This window comes from Rhinolophus sinicus, chromosome 6, assembly GCF_057876585.1.
Source record: "Rhinolophus sinicus isolate RSI-liver-muscle chromosome 6, RSI-T2T, whole genome shotgun sequence".
NCBI lineage: Eukaryota > Metazoa > Chordata > Mammalia > Chiroptera > Rhinolophidae > Rhinolophus > Rhinolophus sinicus.
The window spans coordinates 15,416,018-15,436,404 of NC_142506.1; the positions used below are offsets into that span (position 1 = coordinate 15,416,018).

Genomic DNA, 20,387 nt, shown 5'->3' on the forward strand with positions numbered 1-20,387 from the left:
ATCAGCTATCAGCAATGGTGACTGTTTTTATTTCCTCCGTTTCCCTGAAGTTTCCTCATCTTTTACCTGGTGATAATGCCTGCCTTCTCTACCTCCCTCAGTTGTTTTTAGGATCAACAAGGTAAGCATGTGAACGTGCTTTGAAAATAAAGAACACAACACACACAATATTATGACCAGCTACCTGCTTTATCACCAAAGCAACCTCAGGACATGGGGAGTCCTGTTCCTCTTGAGAGGAAACAAGTAAATAAAGGACTTCTCAAGACAAAAAATAAGTTCTTGGGATTAGACAGTTTGGGAGAGAGAAAGTTGAGATGTTCATTTATGTATCCAGAAAAAGCACAACTGGTCTCTCTCTCTCTCTCTCTCTCTCTCTCTCTCTCTCTCTCTCTCTCTCTCTCTCTCTCTCTCTCTCTCTCTCTCTCTTTCTCTCTCTCTCTCTCTCTCCAGAGAGCAGAATGTTACTATTATAAAGGAAAGCATCAGCAGTGTATGGAAGGGTTGGATCTCTGGGTTGTGGGATTGGTCAAGCGTTGGAACATTTCACACATGAAGTTCTAGAATCTCTTTCTGAGAAAGGCTTTCAAATTAGACTGCACAGATAGATGATTTGTGCCCTCAGACAAAAGGGGTGAAGTGGGTAGACTAGCTGGCATTTCTCTAGCTAAAGTTAATAGTGACTGTTTATCGAGCAATTATGTGTGCCAAGTACTGCGCTAATGTAATCATCACAGCAATTCTAGGAGGTGAAAAATATTGCTCCATTTTTTTGAATGTGGGAAAACTGAGAATCAGTGAGGTTCAGTTGCTTGCCTGTTGCCAGAGAGCCTGTGTGTGGCGGAACTAATATTCAGCAACATTCATGTCTCTGCCCCTGCAGCACCCTACGGCTAAATGTTGTCCCTTCCAGCTCAGACTTCTGTTGATTGTGGATTGTAGAGAACTTGGCACTGTGCCAAATTTTTCAGGGCAAAAACGGGAGATGCACAAAGAATGATAGTTTTTGTTACCTGTTAAACAAGAAAACTAGTGGGGAAGGAAAAACAAAACACACAGCTTATTATCTCTATGACTTAATTCACAGGGGATGTATCCTTGAGGCAGTTTCAACCCTTATCAGCTGAGGGGCTTTGGGAAGTCCTTGATCTTTTTTGAGCCTTGTTTCACGCATTTGTAGACTAGACAAAATAATACCTTTTTTTTTCAGAGGGTTTTAATAAAGGTAAGGTCAGAAAAATATTTTCCTTCAAGAAGCCCTCTCTAACACTCTCTGGCCAGGCTAAATTCTCCTTCCAATTACCTTCGTTGTTTAAAATATCACTTTATACTGAGTGAGTCCGTTTATCTGTGCTATCCCTGTGCCCTTGGAATGGCTGAGGTCATAAGTGATTTATTCCAGCATCCCCAGAATTTAGCACAGTGTTTGGCTCTGGTACTTAATAAATATAGTTGAACTGGATACACACATATTTTGTGAGCCATAAGACATTTTACAAACGTAATGATAGCATTTATTGAGTACAATAGGCCAAAGTGGTCCTACGACTTGACACACATCCTATCGTTTGATCCCCACGACAACCATTGAGATGGATACTATTCTTAGCTCCATTTTACAGATGAGAAAATAGGGTCAAAGAGAGGTTAAGTGATTTCCCAGGGTCACGTAGCTCCTAAGTAATAAAGCCAGGATTAAAACTGGGGCACTCGCCTTCAAAGCCCACGTTCTGAACAAGCTGTATGACTGAGAACAAAATCAGGGTCTTAACATTTCTGGGTTTGGGATTCCTACTGTGTACAATGGGGCCGAAAAGGTATGGCCTGCTCACCAGAAGGCAAGTTCAAAGGCAGGCATGTATGTTAAGCGCCGTGTGAATCATAAAGCCACATGCCTGTGAATTATTGGTACATTATTCCTTCTCCCCCTTCCTATGAGCTTTCCCACTCATTTGCAAGCAAGTATCTCACTGGAGGTGGTCAGATGAGTGACTTAATCATCTGCTGTTCCCTAGTGGCTTCTGGTGGGTGAAAATAAGATTCTTCTTCTTCTGACCTGTGTGCCTGCATCCCAGCCTAGTGGTGAGCAGGCTGCTGGCAGAGATGAAGTAAACAACTTGTGCCCTTGCCATCAGCTTGGGTCCAGGGTTCGTTTGATCTTTGGGACTTGCTTTAATGGAAACAGAAGAGAGGTATAAAAGTAAGCTTGGGAAAGGATCCCCCACATGGCTCACAGTTGTCTGCTTTTATCCTCTGACAGTATTTCATGGGATTAGTAGGGCAATTTAGACTTTCTTTCCTTCTTTTCAAAATAGCCACTTACGTTTTAAAATTAAATAAAAAGCTATCAGCTGAGATGAATTCATTTCAATTTTACAGCAATGGTTTGTTTCGGCACCCCAGGCTACCAGCTTGCTATGATAAGCTCTCCAGCAGAATTCCAGTACAGCACACAGTTGACCAATTTTTCTTAGGCAGGATTTCTCTTTTTTCCCCAACAAGCAAAAACTCTTTTAAAATTAAACTCTAGTTTGAGATGAAATAGCTGAACCTAGGTCAGTACCTCCTGCTCAAAGGAAGTAATTATTAAAAAATCGGTAAATTGGTTTTGGAAACACTAAAGAAAATTCGCCTTTCCCACTGCCAAAATCATCTTACAGACTGTGGGGAAGTGGTCAGCAATCCTTCTGATCAGCCTTAGAACGGAGTGGGATAGCTGGATGGTATCCTTATTTATGAGGCCAGACTCCTGCTTCACGTGTATCTTTCCCATCCCTACTTACACCTCTTTTCCGTATGTGCCAATTGCATCCTCATCACTGGAAATTCCAATAGCCATGTAAATCACGCCCTGGACCTCTCACACATGCCGGATGCACTAGCAAGGTCATACAGTGGATCGCCTCCCGGTCCTTTTTCTTCCCCAACCACAACCTCCACATTTCACTCAAACATCCAGGCCTCCCTGGGACCTGCTGCTGTTTGCCTTCTCTCCATGCACCCCGTTCACCTGTCCCTTTGTGCCTTCACCTGTCTCCCCATTCGTCCTGAATTCTTTCAACTCAGTGGCTTCCTCATAGCTCGCCCGAAGGAGAAAGGAGTGCACTGCGTTGGGGAAGAAAGCTCCGAGCAAGTCATTTCATGTCTCTGAAACTCAGTTTGCTTCATACAAATAGAGAAAATCATCAGGGCTTCATAGGGTTGGTGTGAAGGAGACAATACATGAAAAGTGCTTAGCACAGTGTGTGGCACTTGTGAAACTCATCTGTTCTTGTTTTACTGAGAACAGAAGGGAGGATTCAACATCATGATCAATGTCATCATCGTTATTACCAGAAATGACTTCTCTTTTGACCCTTCCTTTGCATTCAGTGCCTCAATCTCTATCCTATAATCATTACTTTTCTACTTTGTGTGTGTTTTTTTTTTTACTGTTTACTCTGCAAATTCTCACACAAAGACAGATGGAATAAGTATACACCCGTTACTGATATTTAACAATTAACATGTTGTCCTTGCTTCGTGTTTATTTTTACTGATCTTTTTTAAAAAGTAAATTATAGACAGCATGACCAATCTTCCTTAAATATTTCAGCAAGTGTCTCTAAAAGATAATAACAGTCCTCTGTAAATATAATAGCATTGTGGCAATCTTACTTTTTAATGGGCTGTAGGGTTTGCTAAAGTCACCTTCACAGAATTCTGTGATCTCTCTTATCTCGAGCCCCTACTGCGGTACCGTATATAATCTAATAAAAAAGAGGAGAGCACCAGGAACGAGAAGCAGACATTCAGAGGAGTAAACCTAGGCTCTTTGAAAACAAATCATGACAAATAATTCCACCTTCTCTTCGGAAAGGACCACTATGCATCAAGAAACTGCCACGGCCAGAGTGGTTTGAATAAGACAAATTTCCATTGGTCATTCACCGAAAAACAGTAGTTGCTGGAAATCTGAGATGATATACTGAGGAAGCCCATGGGCTTCACTCTTACAGATGCAGAGTACAGGTCCTAATCATATCACTTTCCAGCTTTGTGAACTCAGGTGTGATAGTTAACCTCTCAAAGTCTCTGTTTTAACTATAACTGGAAATAACTAGAGTATCTACCTATTCTAAAGTCTCCCAAATGAGGGTCCTCTCCTTACTCTGAGACACATGGTACTTTAATTCATTTTAATGGCTTTGTGATGGAAATGGCAGGGAGAGGCAGCTTATCTAGGACAAGGACGATCCCGACCTTGGCCAACCTTGCTTAAGAACAGTCAATAATACACTTCTCATAAACAGAAAAAATATGGTTATCAAAGAACCAAGTTCATCTTAGTCTGTTGGAAACTTCACGCCTTTAAGGAGAAAAGCTGTCCCAGGGACAATCTTATGTAGAACAGAGCAGCTCTGAACCAAGCTGCAATTTGCCAAGGGACTCAGCCTTCAGGACCATGGGTCTATTCGGCTTGAATGAGTGACAGGACACTCGTTCAAGTTTCCTGAAGCTTGGAGCAATGGGTAAAACAGGAGTCTTGTAGTCTTTTATGGGTTGAATTGTGCTCTCCCTTCCAAAACTCACATGTCAAAGCCCTAACACCCTGTACTTCAGAATGTGACTGTATTTGGAGATAAGGCTTATAAAGATATGATTATGGTAAACTGTCGCTGTTAGGGCAGTCCTAATTCAATCTGGCTGGGGTCCTTATAAGAAGAGCAAATTTAGACACACAAAGGAACACAAAGGATGTGTGCACACGTGAGGACACAGTGAGGACACAGTGAGAAGGTAACCCTCTGCAAGCCAAGGAAAGAGGTCTTAGCAAAGAGACCAAATCTACTGACTATTTGACCTTGAACTTCCAAGCTTCAGGACTGTAAGACAATACATTTTTGTTGTTAAAGCCACCCGTTTGCGGTATTTTGTTACGCCAGCCCTAGCAAACAAATTCATAGCTACAGAGACCTAGGGTCAAATATTAAATCTCTACTTAACAGCTTTTAAATCTTATACTAAAATAATTACTCTCTCTTCTTCAGTTTTCTATCCTGAAAATTGAGATACTTGTACTTTTCTCATGGAGTTAATTAAAGATTAAATGATATTATGGATGGCAACATTCATACAAGAGCCTCTTGTATCAAGCGTGCCCTCACGGATCCACTAAATATTGAGTAGATGGTGGGCATCTATTGCTTTTGCCTACCCGGTATTCTCTACCTGTGCTTCTGGTAACGGTACCACAGTTTTCCATAGGAAACCACACTTGCTCATTCTCAGTTCACGTGGTTTGAACCATAGCCACTGTAATTGGTTCAGCAGTAAGAGCCGGTGAGTCTCAACTTGCAGGTAAGTCTCCTCAAGCAGTTGTAACCTTTAAAAATGGAGACGTGCTCTTTCTGCAGGGGTGGCAGGAAGGATAGACTGTTATTGAAGTAACTGAATCACCATAAAGGGTGAAATGTCTTTAACATGCAGTCATTACAGAGGCAAGCAGAGCCAAGGTGTGAAGACTGATGCCTGAACACATCACTCGAGCCTGGATACAGCTCAGCTTGAATCCCTCTCTGTTAAGTGAGTCTATAAACTCCCCTTCCCTCCTCAGTTTGTTTGTTTGATCAGCCACTTTAAGTTTGGTTTGAGTTTGGTTTCTTTCACTGGCAAACATGTTTCCTTACAAATAAAACTACAAGACACTGACCAGGAGAATAAGGGCCTTGCGATGAGGAGATCAAAACCTCTGGAGCAGATGGGCATGTAAGCACATAGTTACTGTGCTAAATGTTGGAAGAATAGTTATTACGGGAGCATAAAGAGGGAAACCCTTCCCTCTACCTGCCTATACCTATAACTCTTCCTGTTCTTTCTCAGGAAGAAGTAAATGGGATCCCTTGCATTGGGCCCACCACAATAAACTTATATCTCAAGGTAAGTAGAAAAGAAAACAAGCTAAATACATATCTGCCATTCTATTAGAGCAGGCTAAGATGGTCTCACCAATAAAAGTTCCTGTGGATTTTTATCTTCTATCCAATTCCATGCACCCTATAGGTCCAGCTCTGTGTCACCTTCTCTACCCAGGAGTCTTCTGACTACAGGGAACTCCCCTCACACTTTACAACACCCACCACATTGAGTCACAGATGATGGGGCAGGTCAGGGACGACACGTTATTTTCTCTGCATCCCTAGCACTTGGCACAGGGCCTGAGATGCAGTAGGTGCTTTCTCAATAAAGGTTTTCAAAATAAAAGGAATAACATCCTTAAAGACAAGATGAATAAAGGTGAGATTAATGACAATACAGTTAAATAAATTAGTAATTGATTGAAATGTCATTCTCAATAATGGCTGATTAATGAATTGACTTCAGACTGCTGGGACATCTGTGGTGATGGCTTATAATCTAGGAAGGCAGCCCAAGCACACACACAAATCTCTGTCTCCACTGCTCCCTCCAGCCCATAGTTTTTGTTTCCTCTTCGAATTTGCCTGTGTCTCTCAACATCACTGCCAGGCTCTAATCTCCCCGCGTCAATATCCAAATTGGTTTTGACCGTTCATCCTTCCTCATTCCCATCTTGATTCTTATTTATTCCTCCCATCCATCTTTTCTTCCCCCCCCCCCCATCCACACTTCCTTTCCTTTACCTTTTCTAGTCCTCATATGCCAAACCCTGTCCCTTGCACATGATCCATAAGTGGTCTTCATGGTATTTTATCCACTGGTGATTCCAAGTGCCTACAATAGTATTTGTTCAATAAATAACTGCTGAAATATTGGTTTCCTTGGATCTGAACTTCACTTTTCCATATCATCTTGCAAACTCATCTTTATAAACTCATATTTTCATATAAATCTGCCCCATTTGAAACATTTCAGCAGCTCTTCTATGTTTACAGGCCAAGTCCAAACTAATTAGTCCAGCGTTTGGACCTTCACAAGACTGGCTTCCATGGGATTTTCTGGCATTATTTTCTGACACTGACATGCAGAACCTTCTAGTCCTATCCAACTTGTTTATTCATTGTTCATTAAAATGTCTTTCAATTCATGCCTCCATTGAAAGGTATATGCTCTTCTGTCCTTTTGAAATTCATCTCCTCAGAGGGGAAAAAATCCAAACAGAAGTCATAAAAGAAAAGATAGATATAGGTGACCATATGAGAAATTAAAAAAAAAAAAATTTATATGATACAAGATGCCTTGTAAATATACAGAGGGTGCCAAAAAATATATGTACACATTTTAAGAAAGGAAAAAACTGTATTAAAATTACACTGATGGTAACCACTTTGAGCACCTCTTGTAATTGCAGAAGTCAAACGTGACTTGTATTCCTCTTTTGTTTTTGGTATATATTGAGGATTACAATTTGAATACAGTTTTTCCTTTCTTAAAATGTGTATACATTGTTTTGGCACCCTCTGTATAAAGTTTATAAATATATGATAGACAAGGAAAAACAAACAAACACTAAGACATAAAAATTATTAATATTCTTAATATGCAAAGAGCTTTTGCAAATTGCTTTGCAAAAAAGACAATAAATAAACTAAAAAGATGATATACAAATATAAACAATAAATGATAGATGAAAAATGCCCAGAGGCTATTAGTCAGAAAAATATGTATATATGTAAATGTCTATGTCATAGTTTGCCATCAGATTTAGTAATAATTTTAAAAGACTAATTGCAGCTAACGATGCCATATATACAAAAGCATTCAACCACTGGTTTTATAAATGTAAATTGCTACAATATTTCTGGAAAATAATCTGTCAATATGATTAAAATAAAAAATCCGCACACTCTCTTTTAGGGAACCTATTTTACAGGAATAACTGTAAGAACAAATGTATATATGAGAATGTTTGTAGTGGCAAAAACAAAAACCATAAACAATCTGAAAGTTTGTCATCATGGGACTGATGAAAATACAAGAAGGAATATTATGCAGCTACTAAAAATAATGAGATGAGGTAGAGAGAGACCTGTGGATAAGAAGTGAGTTCCATGTTATACTATGTAGAATGTCTCTTGGAGAATCATATGCCTATGATCCCATTTAGAACAAGGAATAAATAAGCAGAATAAATATTGAGATAAGTATTAATAGCAAGCTATTAATGATGGGAGAAGTGGGTCCAGAAAAGGAAGGTAAAAAGTGAGATCATTAGCTTTGTCTCTGTATATATTTTATACATGTTATATGTTACAACAAGCCTGAAATACTCTTGAAATTAAAAAATAAATCATAAATAATATAAAAGAACTACATCCTTTTTTCCCTTTCTACATCCTACCCACGAATCTTGCCTCAAATCAAATTCTAAATTCTCTGAACTTTTGGACAGAATTATTTACTTGGGAATTCATCGTATGGTTCCTTGTTACTGCTTTCTAATGGATGCCTTGAAGTATTGTTTCAAAATGTATTGGTATGTAATTTTCGTATTCATGTCAAGCAGTTGGAGTGTAAGTTCCTTGTGATAAAGGCAGATATTTTACAGTTGATTCTCGAGAGCTGTTCAAAACCTCACAATTTGCTCGCTCATTCATTCCCTCAACAAATATTTATTGAGTTTCTACTAGCTATTAAGTCCTGTAATAGGTGCTAGCGACACAGCACTAGCTCAGACAAGACATGATCTAAGCCTAGAAGCTTGGTGGGAGGGAGGCACCAAACAAGGTCTTAAAAATGCCATGAGTGTTACTAAAGGGAAATTGCTGTGTGTTTTATAGGTGGCTAACAAGCCTTTGGAAAGATCAATGGCATAGAGGTGAAAAGCCTTGGCTTTTATTCATGTATACTGCTCTGTCCTCCAATGACGAGATAACATATCAAATAAGAAAATAAAATGAAAGTGCTTTTTCAATACCAATGCGCTAAACAAATGCAAGGAAATACAATCTGTAAGGAGCTCTACTGTGATTCATTTACCCAACAATAATATCACTGTCAATAATGATAACAGCTAAGATTTATCAGGTGCTTACTATGGCCCAAGCCAGGTCGTTAATGTGTACGACTGTGATGTCAACCAATCCCTTATCTGTGCCCCATCAATCTGTAAGGAGATAGATTGGGATTAACTTCATGAACCCATGAACTTCATTTGCCCTTCAGCTTGTCCCTGAATAAACTAGCAAAAAAAAAAAAAGGATTTCAGGAATCCTACAATCTTTCCCAGTTGAATTACAAAGCACCTACTCTCTGTCTTCAGGTTTATTTGGTTTAAAAAGAATTACCACTTGGAACCTGCAAGTCTTTTGCAGTCACTGCATGTCTGAGCAACAAGGAAGAAGAAGAAGAAAAAACAACTAACATTGTACGTAATGAAAAATACAACAGTAAGGTTTGTTGGGCAAGTTTTCTTCTGCCTTCACCCATCATTCGTAGCCAAATCAGTGGAAACAAATGCAAGGAAAACATCCATGCATCAGGACGGAGTGGCAGGCTTCTGCAAAACAATGCAGCACTTAGGAGCATTGGATCTGGGATCCAAGTGCTTAGCCCAAGTCCTGGCTCCATCACTCACTGGCTGTGACACCTTCGTACCCCACTTAAATCCTTTGCCTCAGTTTCCTCATCAGAAAACCAGAATTGTGAAATCTCTCCCTCCCGGAGTTGTTGAGAGGAGCACATGTGATAATGCAGACGAAGGGATGAGGGGTGACTGGGGTGCAGTGAACACTCAAGAAACACTGCATTATGACACCAATAGGCCACCTAGAGTTTCTCGTCACTTGAAATGAGAGCGATAGAAAGCAGAAACCACGGAGAGGCAATGCCTCTTTTAGCTCAGACCTGGCAACTTCTGGCTGATGCATAGTTTTGCTTCCAGAGACTTATGCTTCTGGCATTGACATGTTTATAAGAGTCTACAGGTGTAACACAATATTCTCTGTAAAATTCCTTTCAGTAGGAAGTGGGGGGAAAACAAATTTAAAGAAAAGAGTCGTGTTGTTATTAAGTGTAAGTAATCACTGCAATGACACGCCCCAGCAGTCCGATCCTTGGACACCCCAACACTGTGAGAAGGCAGTGTCCTCCGGACGACTGTCACCAAATGACACATCTGAAAACTGTGAGTCGTGTGAGTGGCTTTCGTAGAAAAGAAATGCCTAAGGAATATTTATTTATGACCCCTACTTCCAACTGCCCACCAGACTTTTCCATCTGAAGGTCCACATGCAGCTCAAACACAGTTTTGCTTCTGAAACGCTTCTCGTCCACAGCTCCCCGCCCTATCCCAACGGCCCAAATTCATCTCTCGTTTTTAATTCAAGTCCCACCAGGGGCTTCTCACATCCTTTCGTCTACCTTCAACTCTGCCAAGAGGTTTATCTGACAGAAAAACAAATCTAATTACATCCTTCTTCCCCAAAACGTCCATTGGCGCCTCTGGTTTAAACTAGCATTTGGCTGGTCAGACCTGATAGCAATCTCACAACTTCTACAAAATAGCTATGAAAACCGAAAAGCAAAAAAGACAAAAAGAAAAGAAAAAAGAAATCAATGAAAAAGAGACTAACAGAGTGTATGGAGTTTCTATTTACATCGAAGCCATTGGCGCTAGTAGAACAGGGAAAACCATTCTGTGCTCTTACCTTATTGAAAGACCGATCCTATTTACCTAAAAGAAGGTAGGATAACACTTAGCTCCTCTTTCACGGGACACCCCTGCTCCAAGACTCAGCCTCCACTGATCACAAAGCTGATTCAATAACTTTGTTGCATGAATGATGGTTCTTGACATTGCAGAGTCCTGTGCCCTCACCTTCCACCCCACCCATTCTTCTAATTCCAAAATGTAAGGCAGGAAGTTACAGCTAACAGAACAGGCAGCGGTACGATGCCCTTTGGGAGATTCAGGTCCCACTAATTAAGCCTGACAGGAAGGTGCAGGGCCACCTTGGCAGCTGTAAGTGCTGGAAATTTTAGTTTTGCATCCACTCATCTATCTGTTCAAACTTAAAATATTATAGAATCAGGAAGAGGGAGCAAGAGAAAGTTCCGTATTAGTATGGTTAGGCCCCATTAGAATAATAACAACACAGTATTGGCTCTCTTGATCATGAGAAAACCACATATATATGTGGGGTGGGAGGTGAGGGCACAGGATTCTGCAATGTCAAGAACCATCATTCACGCAACAAAGTTATTGAATCAGCTTTGTGATCAGTAGAGACTGAGTCTTGGAGCAGGGGTGTCCCGTGAAAGAGGAGCTAAGTGTTATCCTACCTTCTTTTAGGTAAATAGGATCGGTCTTTCAATAAGGTAAGAGCACAGACTGGTTTTCCCTATTCTACTAGCGCCAATGGCTTCGATGTAAATATATATACATATGCAAGTTAATCAAAACTTTGAGCCCATTTTACTTTGAAAACTGAAATGTCACCGCAGACGTACTCCAATCTAGGGAAGCCGGTCACATCCCTTGCATTGAACACTCTCTGTGAGCTTTGTTTCCGTGGATCTGGCCTGTGTCTATTGTCTAGTACTGGCTTCACCCAAGATCGTTGGTGGCATCGTCTAGCCTTGCTCTTCCAGGGCTAGGGTGACACTGATGAGTCATTTTGATGTCATCAGCTCCAGAGACCCTCCTCTGTGGTATAGCAAAGTCTCCCGGGCTCTGTGGGTACTTTTATTTTGCTCTGGAGCACACTGTCACACTTGCTGCCTTTACTGCATCTCCCACCTTCCCATGTGGACACACAGGTCTCCTCCTTTTTGGGTGTCCTGTCGTTTGGTCACTCAGCATGTGGTCTTATGAGAGAGAAATGATACTTTGGTCAGCTTTTGGCTCTGACTGTCAAAATATTTTTCTAGATACTGGTCATCTCAGGCCAGGCAGAACAACACGATCATATAAACTTTTGCTGACTACACCCAGTACTATAATGTCTTGCATATACACTCATCCCTGGGGGGTGACACATAGATGACCCTCAGAATCTAGAAGTTCTTGAAGTGTAGCAAAAAATGAGTTACCTCTTCAAGGAATTTGGCATTATCAGTATGTCTGACATATCTTATTCAGACAGGGCTGATTTCGCCTGAGATGATATTGTCTCATTTAAGGGATCTTAGCTCATCTCATTAGCTAAGTCAGTTAGGGTTACTTCTTTTATAGTTAGGGAGGCCGTATGGGCAGACGATCTCTCTTCAGAATACTTGCTCAGAGCTGTGCAGTCAGATCATGCAAGAGTAGTGTGCTTTAGTTTCCCTTTAAACAGGGGTAATAATTCCTATAGTATGTCAGTGGAACCAAAGCAAAATAATGGATAAACGCTTTATAAATTCTGAAGACTCATATTTGTATAATTTAACAGATACAACTATTGTCAAGTGGCCACAAGAGACCTGAAATGATACTTCCTGAGTTTTCAAATCAAGAACAATCACAATAAATAATTTAAAAACGATGAAATTATTTAGATGCTACTTCAGTTGAGTTTCAGAGTGTCAGATTTTTACTGTGTATATTTACAACTCTTTTACAAAAGATCAGAGAAAGCTATAAAATATAATTTAAAGAATTTTGTAAAATTATAGTGTATTGCAAATCAAATGTGTGGTGCGAAAACCACACGGACTGGTTACGGGTGGGAATATCCTGATAAGATGTGGAGAGGTCAAATAAAACCATTTCTAGCAGAATGGAGAAAGTTTCCAGAAGCTGAATTACATAAACACAAATAAGAGGAATGAGAGGCAGATAAGTTGTGTCTGGTCTACACAAACTGTCAATGACCCAAGGCACATAGAACTCCCTGCCTGGGGCACATACAGTAACTAAGGGGAAATAGTCCTTAAAGGAAGGAAAAAGAACAAAAAACAGGAAAGACTTCTCATTCCCCCTTGGGTTTTGCTAATATATATGGTTTGCTAATATTTAGAGAGTCCTTGAAAAGACAGTGGTAGGTGCTCTATGTGGCTTAATTCATTTCTCCTCATCATAACCCTAGGAAGTAGTCACACGATTGTCATCCCATGTTACTGATGAGAAAACTGAGGCTTGGTTTTGTGCCTTAACTCTTTTAATTCTATTATGTCCCTCTGTCAGCTGGAGAACTACAGAAAGAAGGCAGCAATGGTGAAGAGAATGGGTGGTCTCCAGTTTGTGAGCTATTGATGAATAAAAGTTGACTTTGCAGTGGGACTGAAAATAGGCAGGACATTGCACCAAGGAGCAGAGCTGGTAGTATTTCCATGGTGTGTTTCTACTTGTTGAGCCAACTTTATAATCTATAAACCTTTCTTTAGGGAGGTGGGGAGCAAGGAAGCTCATGGTGACTAGTAATAGTGATGAAAGCTATTGAAAGAAACAATGATAGCTAAGCAATATGTTAAACATGCTTTAATTTTCAAAATAAGCATTTGCGATGGGCAGTATCGTTACTGCCATTTAAAAAACGAGGATGCTGAAGCTTAAAAGGATATGGGTAGCAGGTAGCAGTGCTCAAATTCAAAACTATACATTTTGTATGCAAAGTCCATGATCTTTTACCAACATGCAAGTACCTATTAGTAGCATGGTCCCTAATACCGATTGATGTATAGCCAAGTTACTACGTCAGAGAGCTGGAGAGAGACATGGCATGGGTAAAGGACACACTTACTAAAATGAAACAAACTAATTGTTTTTTGTTTTGTTTTTGTCATTACCATTCACGACCTCCTGCCTCATCCTTGCCCACACTTTGACTGACTGGAGTTTTCTTCTTCCCCTCCTGACATAACCTTGAAATATTTTCTTGGCATCTACCCAAAGGGAAAAGGGGGGGTGGGAATAGGTTGGAACACTCACACACTGAATTATGAAGTTAAAAAGAGACAAGCCACTTAAAATTTTGGTCTGTCCTTATGAATAAAATATGTCTTCAAACTCATAATGAAAGAATCCAGTTTAATTAATACAATTAATATATAGGTTTGGGGAAACTACCGACTTTCTTAACCTTTCTGATAAAGTCATTAGAAGGAAATCAGCAGCTTAATTTATATCAAGGTGACCGAGTTAAAACAATTCTGTACCATGTTTATACATTGACCTCACAGAACTTCTCTAATGTTAATTTGTAACACTGAAGGAAGGATCATTTCATGCTTAATGAGAATGACAAAACGTGAGGACAATGACATAATATGGCGGAATGGTACAATGACTGGCTTGGGAAGCTGGAATATGAGCTCCTGTTCTGCCCCTGCCACCAATTAGCAGCTGTGTGACAGAGAACCAGTCATTGCACCTCTCTGGGCTTTAGTTTTCACAAACATAGAAATAATTGGGGTTAAACCAAATGATCTCTGCGAGTTGCTTTACAGGAAGTGAGACTTCTAATACGAGTGTGAAAGTGATCCAGGTAGCGGGGCATGTCTGGCAGATGCTGGGGGAAGTCACAAGAAGCCCTGTTTGGAGGCTATGAAGACTCCTGGGAAATAACTCACGTTGTGTCAGTTGCTGGGATCCAGAGCCACGTTCAGTAACATGGGGGGTGGCCAGTTAGAAGTCCAATTCCTGGGGGCTGTAGGGTTTGCTGAGAAAGCAATTATTCCAGAAGATAGATGGTTGCTCTATTAGGCTTCCCTCATGGCAAAGCCATGTGCACCTCGTGTCGTCTGGCACTCCTATGTGTCACCTGGTCCACCCATGCATGAGCTCCACAGGGATCAATAGGGGCTTCAAGCAAAACCTGAAATAGCTATTGCAGGTAGCCCCGTAAGATACTGTGGTACCGCCGACACCACGTAGGGGCCCCTCTGGCTGATGAGAGCATGGCGCCAACTAGAACTGCACTGAGTTCCAACCTGTCACCTCCCAACTGTGTGGCCTCAGGCTAGTGCCTTACAAGTTCTGAACCTCAGTTTCTAAATCTGTCAAGTGATAATTATAATGTTTTCTTTCTCTAAGTCTATAGACATGATTAAATTTAAAAGCAGCCCTAACGCACTCACACAGTGCCCAGGGAATGACAACTATTCAATGTGTGTTAGTCTTACCGCACCGACTACCACAATGGACATTGTCGTTAGAATCATGCTGAAGGGAAGAGACACTGTCCCAGCCCTACGAAGTCATCACAGGCGACTTGTGAGGACGAGTCACGATGGTTACTCGCAGGAGTTGCAGTGTCCTCAGAAGCAATGGAAAGCTTTCCTTACTGAGTAAAGTGGTGTGGAGTGAGTGGCCTGGCGAGGCTGAGACGCAGCGCTGGGGAAGTGGTGGCATGCTTGCACCATGTTTCCCCAAAAGTAAGATGCAGCTGGACAATCAACTCTAATGCGTCTTTTGGATCAAAAATAAATATAAGACCCGTATTATATTATAGTATAGACCTGGTATTTTATATTATATTATATTATGTTTTGTTATGTTATGTTATGTTATGTTATGTTATGTTATGTTATGTTGTTATGTTATAGTATGTTATGTTATTACATAAGACCCAGTCTTATAGTAAAATAAGACTGGGTCTCATACTAATATTTGCTCCAAAAGACGCATTAGAGCTGATTGTCCAGCTAGGTTTTATTTTCGGGGAAACACAGTACTTGCAGAAAATCAGTGGCCAGTGGTGGGGAAGTTCTTTGACCTGGTGCAATGACAGTGTGACCCCAAGATCAGTCCCCCTTTGGGAAGCATGTGCATACATGTAAAAGTAGCAGTCCCTTTTGGGGGGTAATATAGGACCTATGTGCAGTGTATTTCCAAGGAACTATATTAATGGGTCAGGGCAACAAGCTAAAATATTGGGGAACTTGAAAAATTTGGATTCATTTATTTAATCAAAAATATTTATTGAGTACCTACTATGTGTCAGGAATTCTTCTAGGCAGTAGGAAAACACACTCAGCAAGAAGGACAGGGACACTGCTCTCATGAAACTTGCATTCTAGGACTGACTATAAATATATAAATACACAAGAGAGTTTCACTTAGTAATAAGTCTGTGAAAATAATAAAATGTCTTGGGAACTATGACAGAGAGTGAGGGGTAGTCAGGTAGGGACTCACTGTGCAAATGGCACTTGACCTAAAACCTGAATGAGAAGGAAATATCCTTGGGAAGATCTGGGGTAAGATTGGGCCAGACATGAGGAACACCAAGTACAAAGGTCTTGGCTCAAGAATGAGAGACACAGCAAGGATGCCCAGAGCAAACTACAAATGGAAAAGAGGTTTGAAATGACGTGGGAGAAGTAGGGAGAAGAAAGATGGATTGTAAAGGACCTTTTAGTACACACGTATACACACACACACACACACACACACACACACACACACGTCATTGAAAGACAACAGATTAGTGGTTACCAGAGGGTAAGGGGGGAGAGTGGTAGAAAAGGGTAAAGGGGGTCAAATATACAGTGATCGAAGGAGAACTGACTCTGGGTGGTGAACACACAATACAATATATAGATGATGTGTTGTAGAGATGTACACTTGAAATGTATATAATTTTACTAACCAATGTCACCCCCATAAATTAAAAAAAAAAAAAAAAAAGCTAGTGTAAAAGCCAAAATAAGCAATAGGGTGAAATATCGTTAATTTCCAAACAAACTAATAAAGTAGTGAAGTTAATTATCAAAGAGGAGGCATGTCACCACCTTCAGTATGTTTTTGTATCCAGGACAATGTGGGGCTGAGAGGTTGTAAGAACTCTATGTTCTTAGGCATTGCCTTATCCACCTCTTATCAGACAGGGGTCAGTGGACTGTGCTTCAAACTTGATTCTAATAGAAATGAGTGGGAGTCATGGAATGACACTGGAACCAGAGCCAGGAGGCCAGAGGTGAAGTTCACGGTGCATGACTGTACTGTATCTACTTGAAAGACCTTGGACATTCCATTTGGCCTCGCTGATACTGTTTCCTTATCTTTACGTTTAAAGTAATTGGTACCACATAGGGCAACTGTGGAATTAAATAAGACAGTGTACTTCAAAGGTCCTTGGAAATTGTAAAGCTTCATCTAAATATTTCTTACTGGTTTTAAAATTCTTTTTAACATTTCGTAAAATTTCTTGTCATTGTTGTTTTCAAGTAAAGCCACTAGAGGTCAGAATTTTACATGAATTGTATAAAGAAACCACCAAGGTAGGAGAAAAAAACAAAACAAAACAAAAAAACACAAACATTTTCCTACTAAGCAACATAGAACAAGTTTAAAGCATAGAAAGAAAAATAAAGATGGCTTTCAACAAAGAAGTTTTGATAACTGGAACAATGCTTATTCTTGAAATTGTTACTGAACAGAGACTTAAGGAGAGGAAGGAAACACAAGTAGAATTTAAGTACCTATTTGTGATATCTACACAGCTTCAAGTTTATATTGATTATCATATTATTCTCAAAACGAGTCTATGATAAAGGCCTATTTTACAAATAAAGAAACTGAAACATAAATAGATGTGATCACATACTGAAGATCAAACAGATTGAATCCAATGTTTTTCCATTAAAGTCATGCTTGGGAAATAATGCATTGAAATACAGCATCTCTATGTTGGACGATATATTATATGAAAGGTTAGCATTACTGGTTTTCCACCTGCAACTGCAAAGAATTAATTTAGCTCCCTGTCTCCTAAATGAATTTAGAGAAAACTTCTTGTATTGTCTGTTTCTCATCTGGGCAGAGCGCCGGTAAATATGCTATTGCGATGGTTAGCCATGGAGAAAAGTACAGACTAGTTTGATCTTAGAAAAAATACATTGAACAGAAGCAACATTCCTTTAAAATGTTGAACTGGCCATCAAGTTATATTTTATTTATTTATTTATTTATTTTTTTCATTTTGTAGAACTCAATATACAAATCTGCCTTGTTCAGGGGCGGGAAGAGGCTGTTGCCATGTTCATGAAGGAATTAGGTAAGATAGGTGGCAGTTTATACCTTGATAGAAGATAAAAACAAAACTACGCCTTGTTTTTCATTGTATGTCCAACATCTAGAACAGGCCCTAGAGCGGAGGAAGGGCCGTGATGCATGTACTCATGATGTTCCATGCACACATACAGGCAATTTGCAAAGAAAAAAAAGAGTTAACTGTGCCCTGGCCCCAAGAGTTTGCAATCTAATACCCAGCTTGAAATGTAGATACGAGTTCTAGGCCGAGTTCTTCCTTAGCTTGACAACTTGAGCCTCTCACATGATGCTTGGGGCTTAGTAGGTAGTCATTTCATTGCAAAATCATGGAATCTCTTTAATAAGAAGGGAACTTAGAAATGGCTTGATGCAAAGTTCCCAGGCTCTGGGGGCAGAAGAAACCATGCCAGAGCTACAACAGACTTTGTTCTGGAGCCCAGGGTCCTAGAGGACCCCTTCCCTAGTCTCTCACTTCCTTACTCTGTCACATTCCTGGCTTGTAATCATTTTACAATTTCTACACAAGCTCAGGAAGAGAGTTAAAGGGATTTCCATTGTTTGAAATCTTAAGGTTTCTAATGAGAAGGGAGGAGTTTTGTGGTTAAGTGATGAAATGAGGGTAGGAAGACTCACAGTGGACACTCTGCTGGTATCCAACAAATATTAATTGCTTTCTGTTTTCCCTTTTAAATCATCTCCCTCTCCATTGCTCACAACTCATTATTTAATGCATTATTTAATGTGCCTAAAAGAGTGCTTGGCACTTAGTAGGTATTCAATACACATTAGCTGAATTGGAATAAATATAATTGTTGAATTAGAATGCATTATATTTTGGACACTATTTTAACAACACTTTGTCCATTCTTCCAGTTGAAAATTGCAGTTTCTCCTCAGGAAAAAATTGATTAACAGTGCTATTCTCAAATGGATTCCCCCATTTGCAAGAACAAGGAAAATTTTAATTTTCAGCATTCTCCATGACACCCTAGGAATAATACACAGTTTCCTATACTCTACAGAAAGTCCAGTAATGGTTTTAAGTAAATACTTTACTTCTAATCGAAACTTTCTTTTCTCAACATTTGCCCTCATATTATTCATTTAGTCACCCAAGAAATTATTTGGAGGCCCCGAGGTCTCATTCTTCTCCCTGCATTTATTTTCTGGTATCAAAGGTTAAAACTTGGATTGCAATCTTAGGAGGAAATTAATTCACTGATTAAGAAAAATGCACTTTAAGCAATACACATTTAAATAACTGACAAGCTTGCACGATGTATTTGTTTTTTTGAAAGACCCCTTTTCTACTTAAAATTTTCAGCAGCTGCAATTCTTCCACCCTATAGCCTGAAGAAACATAGCATGAATTACTAATGAGGGAGCACCAATTTACTCTGCAGTGACCACTTTCAGAACAAAAGGGTCGGAGCTGAAACCAGGAAAACAGAAGCTTTTGCTATCAACCAGTTGCTGGAAGCACATTTAGACCTTGGGTGTACTTGAAAAAAAAAAAAAAAAAAAATGCAATATTCTATCATCCTTCAGCTGAAGGCACTTGGCCCTGAAGACTCCACTTTGAAATAAAGAAATGTTGATTTGTCTATTACCTCCTATCCTTGACAAAAATTTTCCTCTGCATTGGAACTCAGGAGCTCATTTGTTTATGAGATACACAGAAGATTAATATTTACTGAGATTTTGCCTAGTAACTAACTTTACTAAAATCAGTATGAGGAAGAAGTTGGGATTGAAACCGCCAAGATGCCTTAAAGGAAAGGATTCCTGGAGACCAGTGTCTTGTTTGTATGTCTTCCCCCAGAGCAGCACGGAAGAGGAAATTTCCCCCTGCACAGGGTCAGTTCCATCACATCCCTGCCCCTGGGATTGCGCCCCCTCCTAAAGTTCTCTTACCTAACATCAAGGGAGATTTAAAAATAAGGAACAGGCCATTGATTTTCCAAAACAGACAGAAAGTGGGAGGAACTAGGGATGGGAGAAGAGAAAGTAATTGAGAGCTCGAATGGGGTTGAGAGATGAAGGAAAAGAGCTTACTTAATTACAGATGAAAACTTTATTTTTCCTCACCTTTGGGTCCTGGTGAAATCGTGTGTGTGGCACAGACTTCAGAGGTTGGACGGCTATCCATGTCCAGACACATACTCTGAATTTGCAAAAGAAAGAACACCAGGAGAATGAACTGCTTCCTCCGAAGTGGGACTCCAAAGCCACCCATTGCTGAGGTTCTTCAAAAAAAGGTTGCCTAGAAGTGCCAAATAAACTGCTTTATTTTAAATAAAACCCTCGGCTCCGAGGAAGAAAGTGGTCTCTAGAGCACACATTCCTAAAAGGGCTGCAAAGTCAAGAAGGAAGCACACCCTAGGTTGTTTATTTTCGTAATATTCCAAATGGACCATACATTGTCCAGACTGTTTATTTTCAAGTGACAACAGTTTATTGAAAATGATCTCTGAACTAAACACTCAGGTCAGGTCAGCAGAAACATTCCACA

The 20,387-nt window shown here is 40.0% G+C and overlaps 1 protein-coding gene across 2 annotated transcripts in view; it reads right to left on the bottom strand.

The window, feature by feature from the left end:
* The window catches only part of COLEC10 (collectin subfamily member 10), a 35,396-nt gene extending 15,073 nt beyond the window's left edge, over positions 1 to 20,323 (bottom strand). The window contains exon 1 of one of the 2 annotated variants that reach the window (XM_019714866.3): positions 19,964 to 20,323. In XM_019714866.3, coding sequence (XP_019570425.2) covers positions 19,964 to 20,111 — 148 coding nt within the window. In that variant the 5' untranslated portion in view covers positions 20,112 to 20,323. The remainder of the gene's footprint in view (positions 1 to 19,963) is intronic. The other variant, XM_019714926.3, reaches the window with a different exon arrangement.
* Between the last annotated feature and the right edge of the window lie 64 nt (positions 20,324 to 20,387).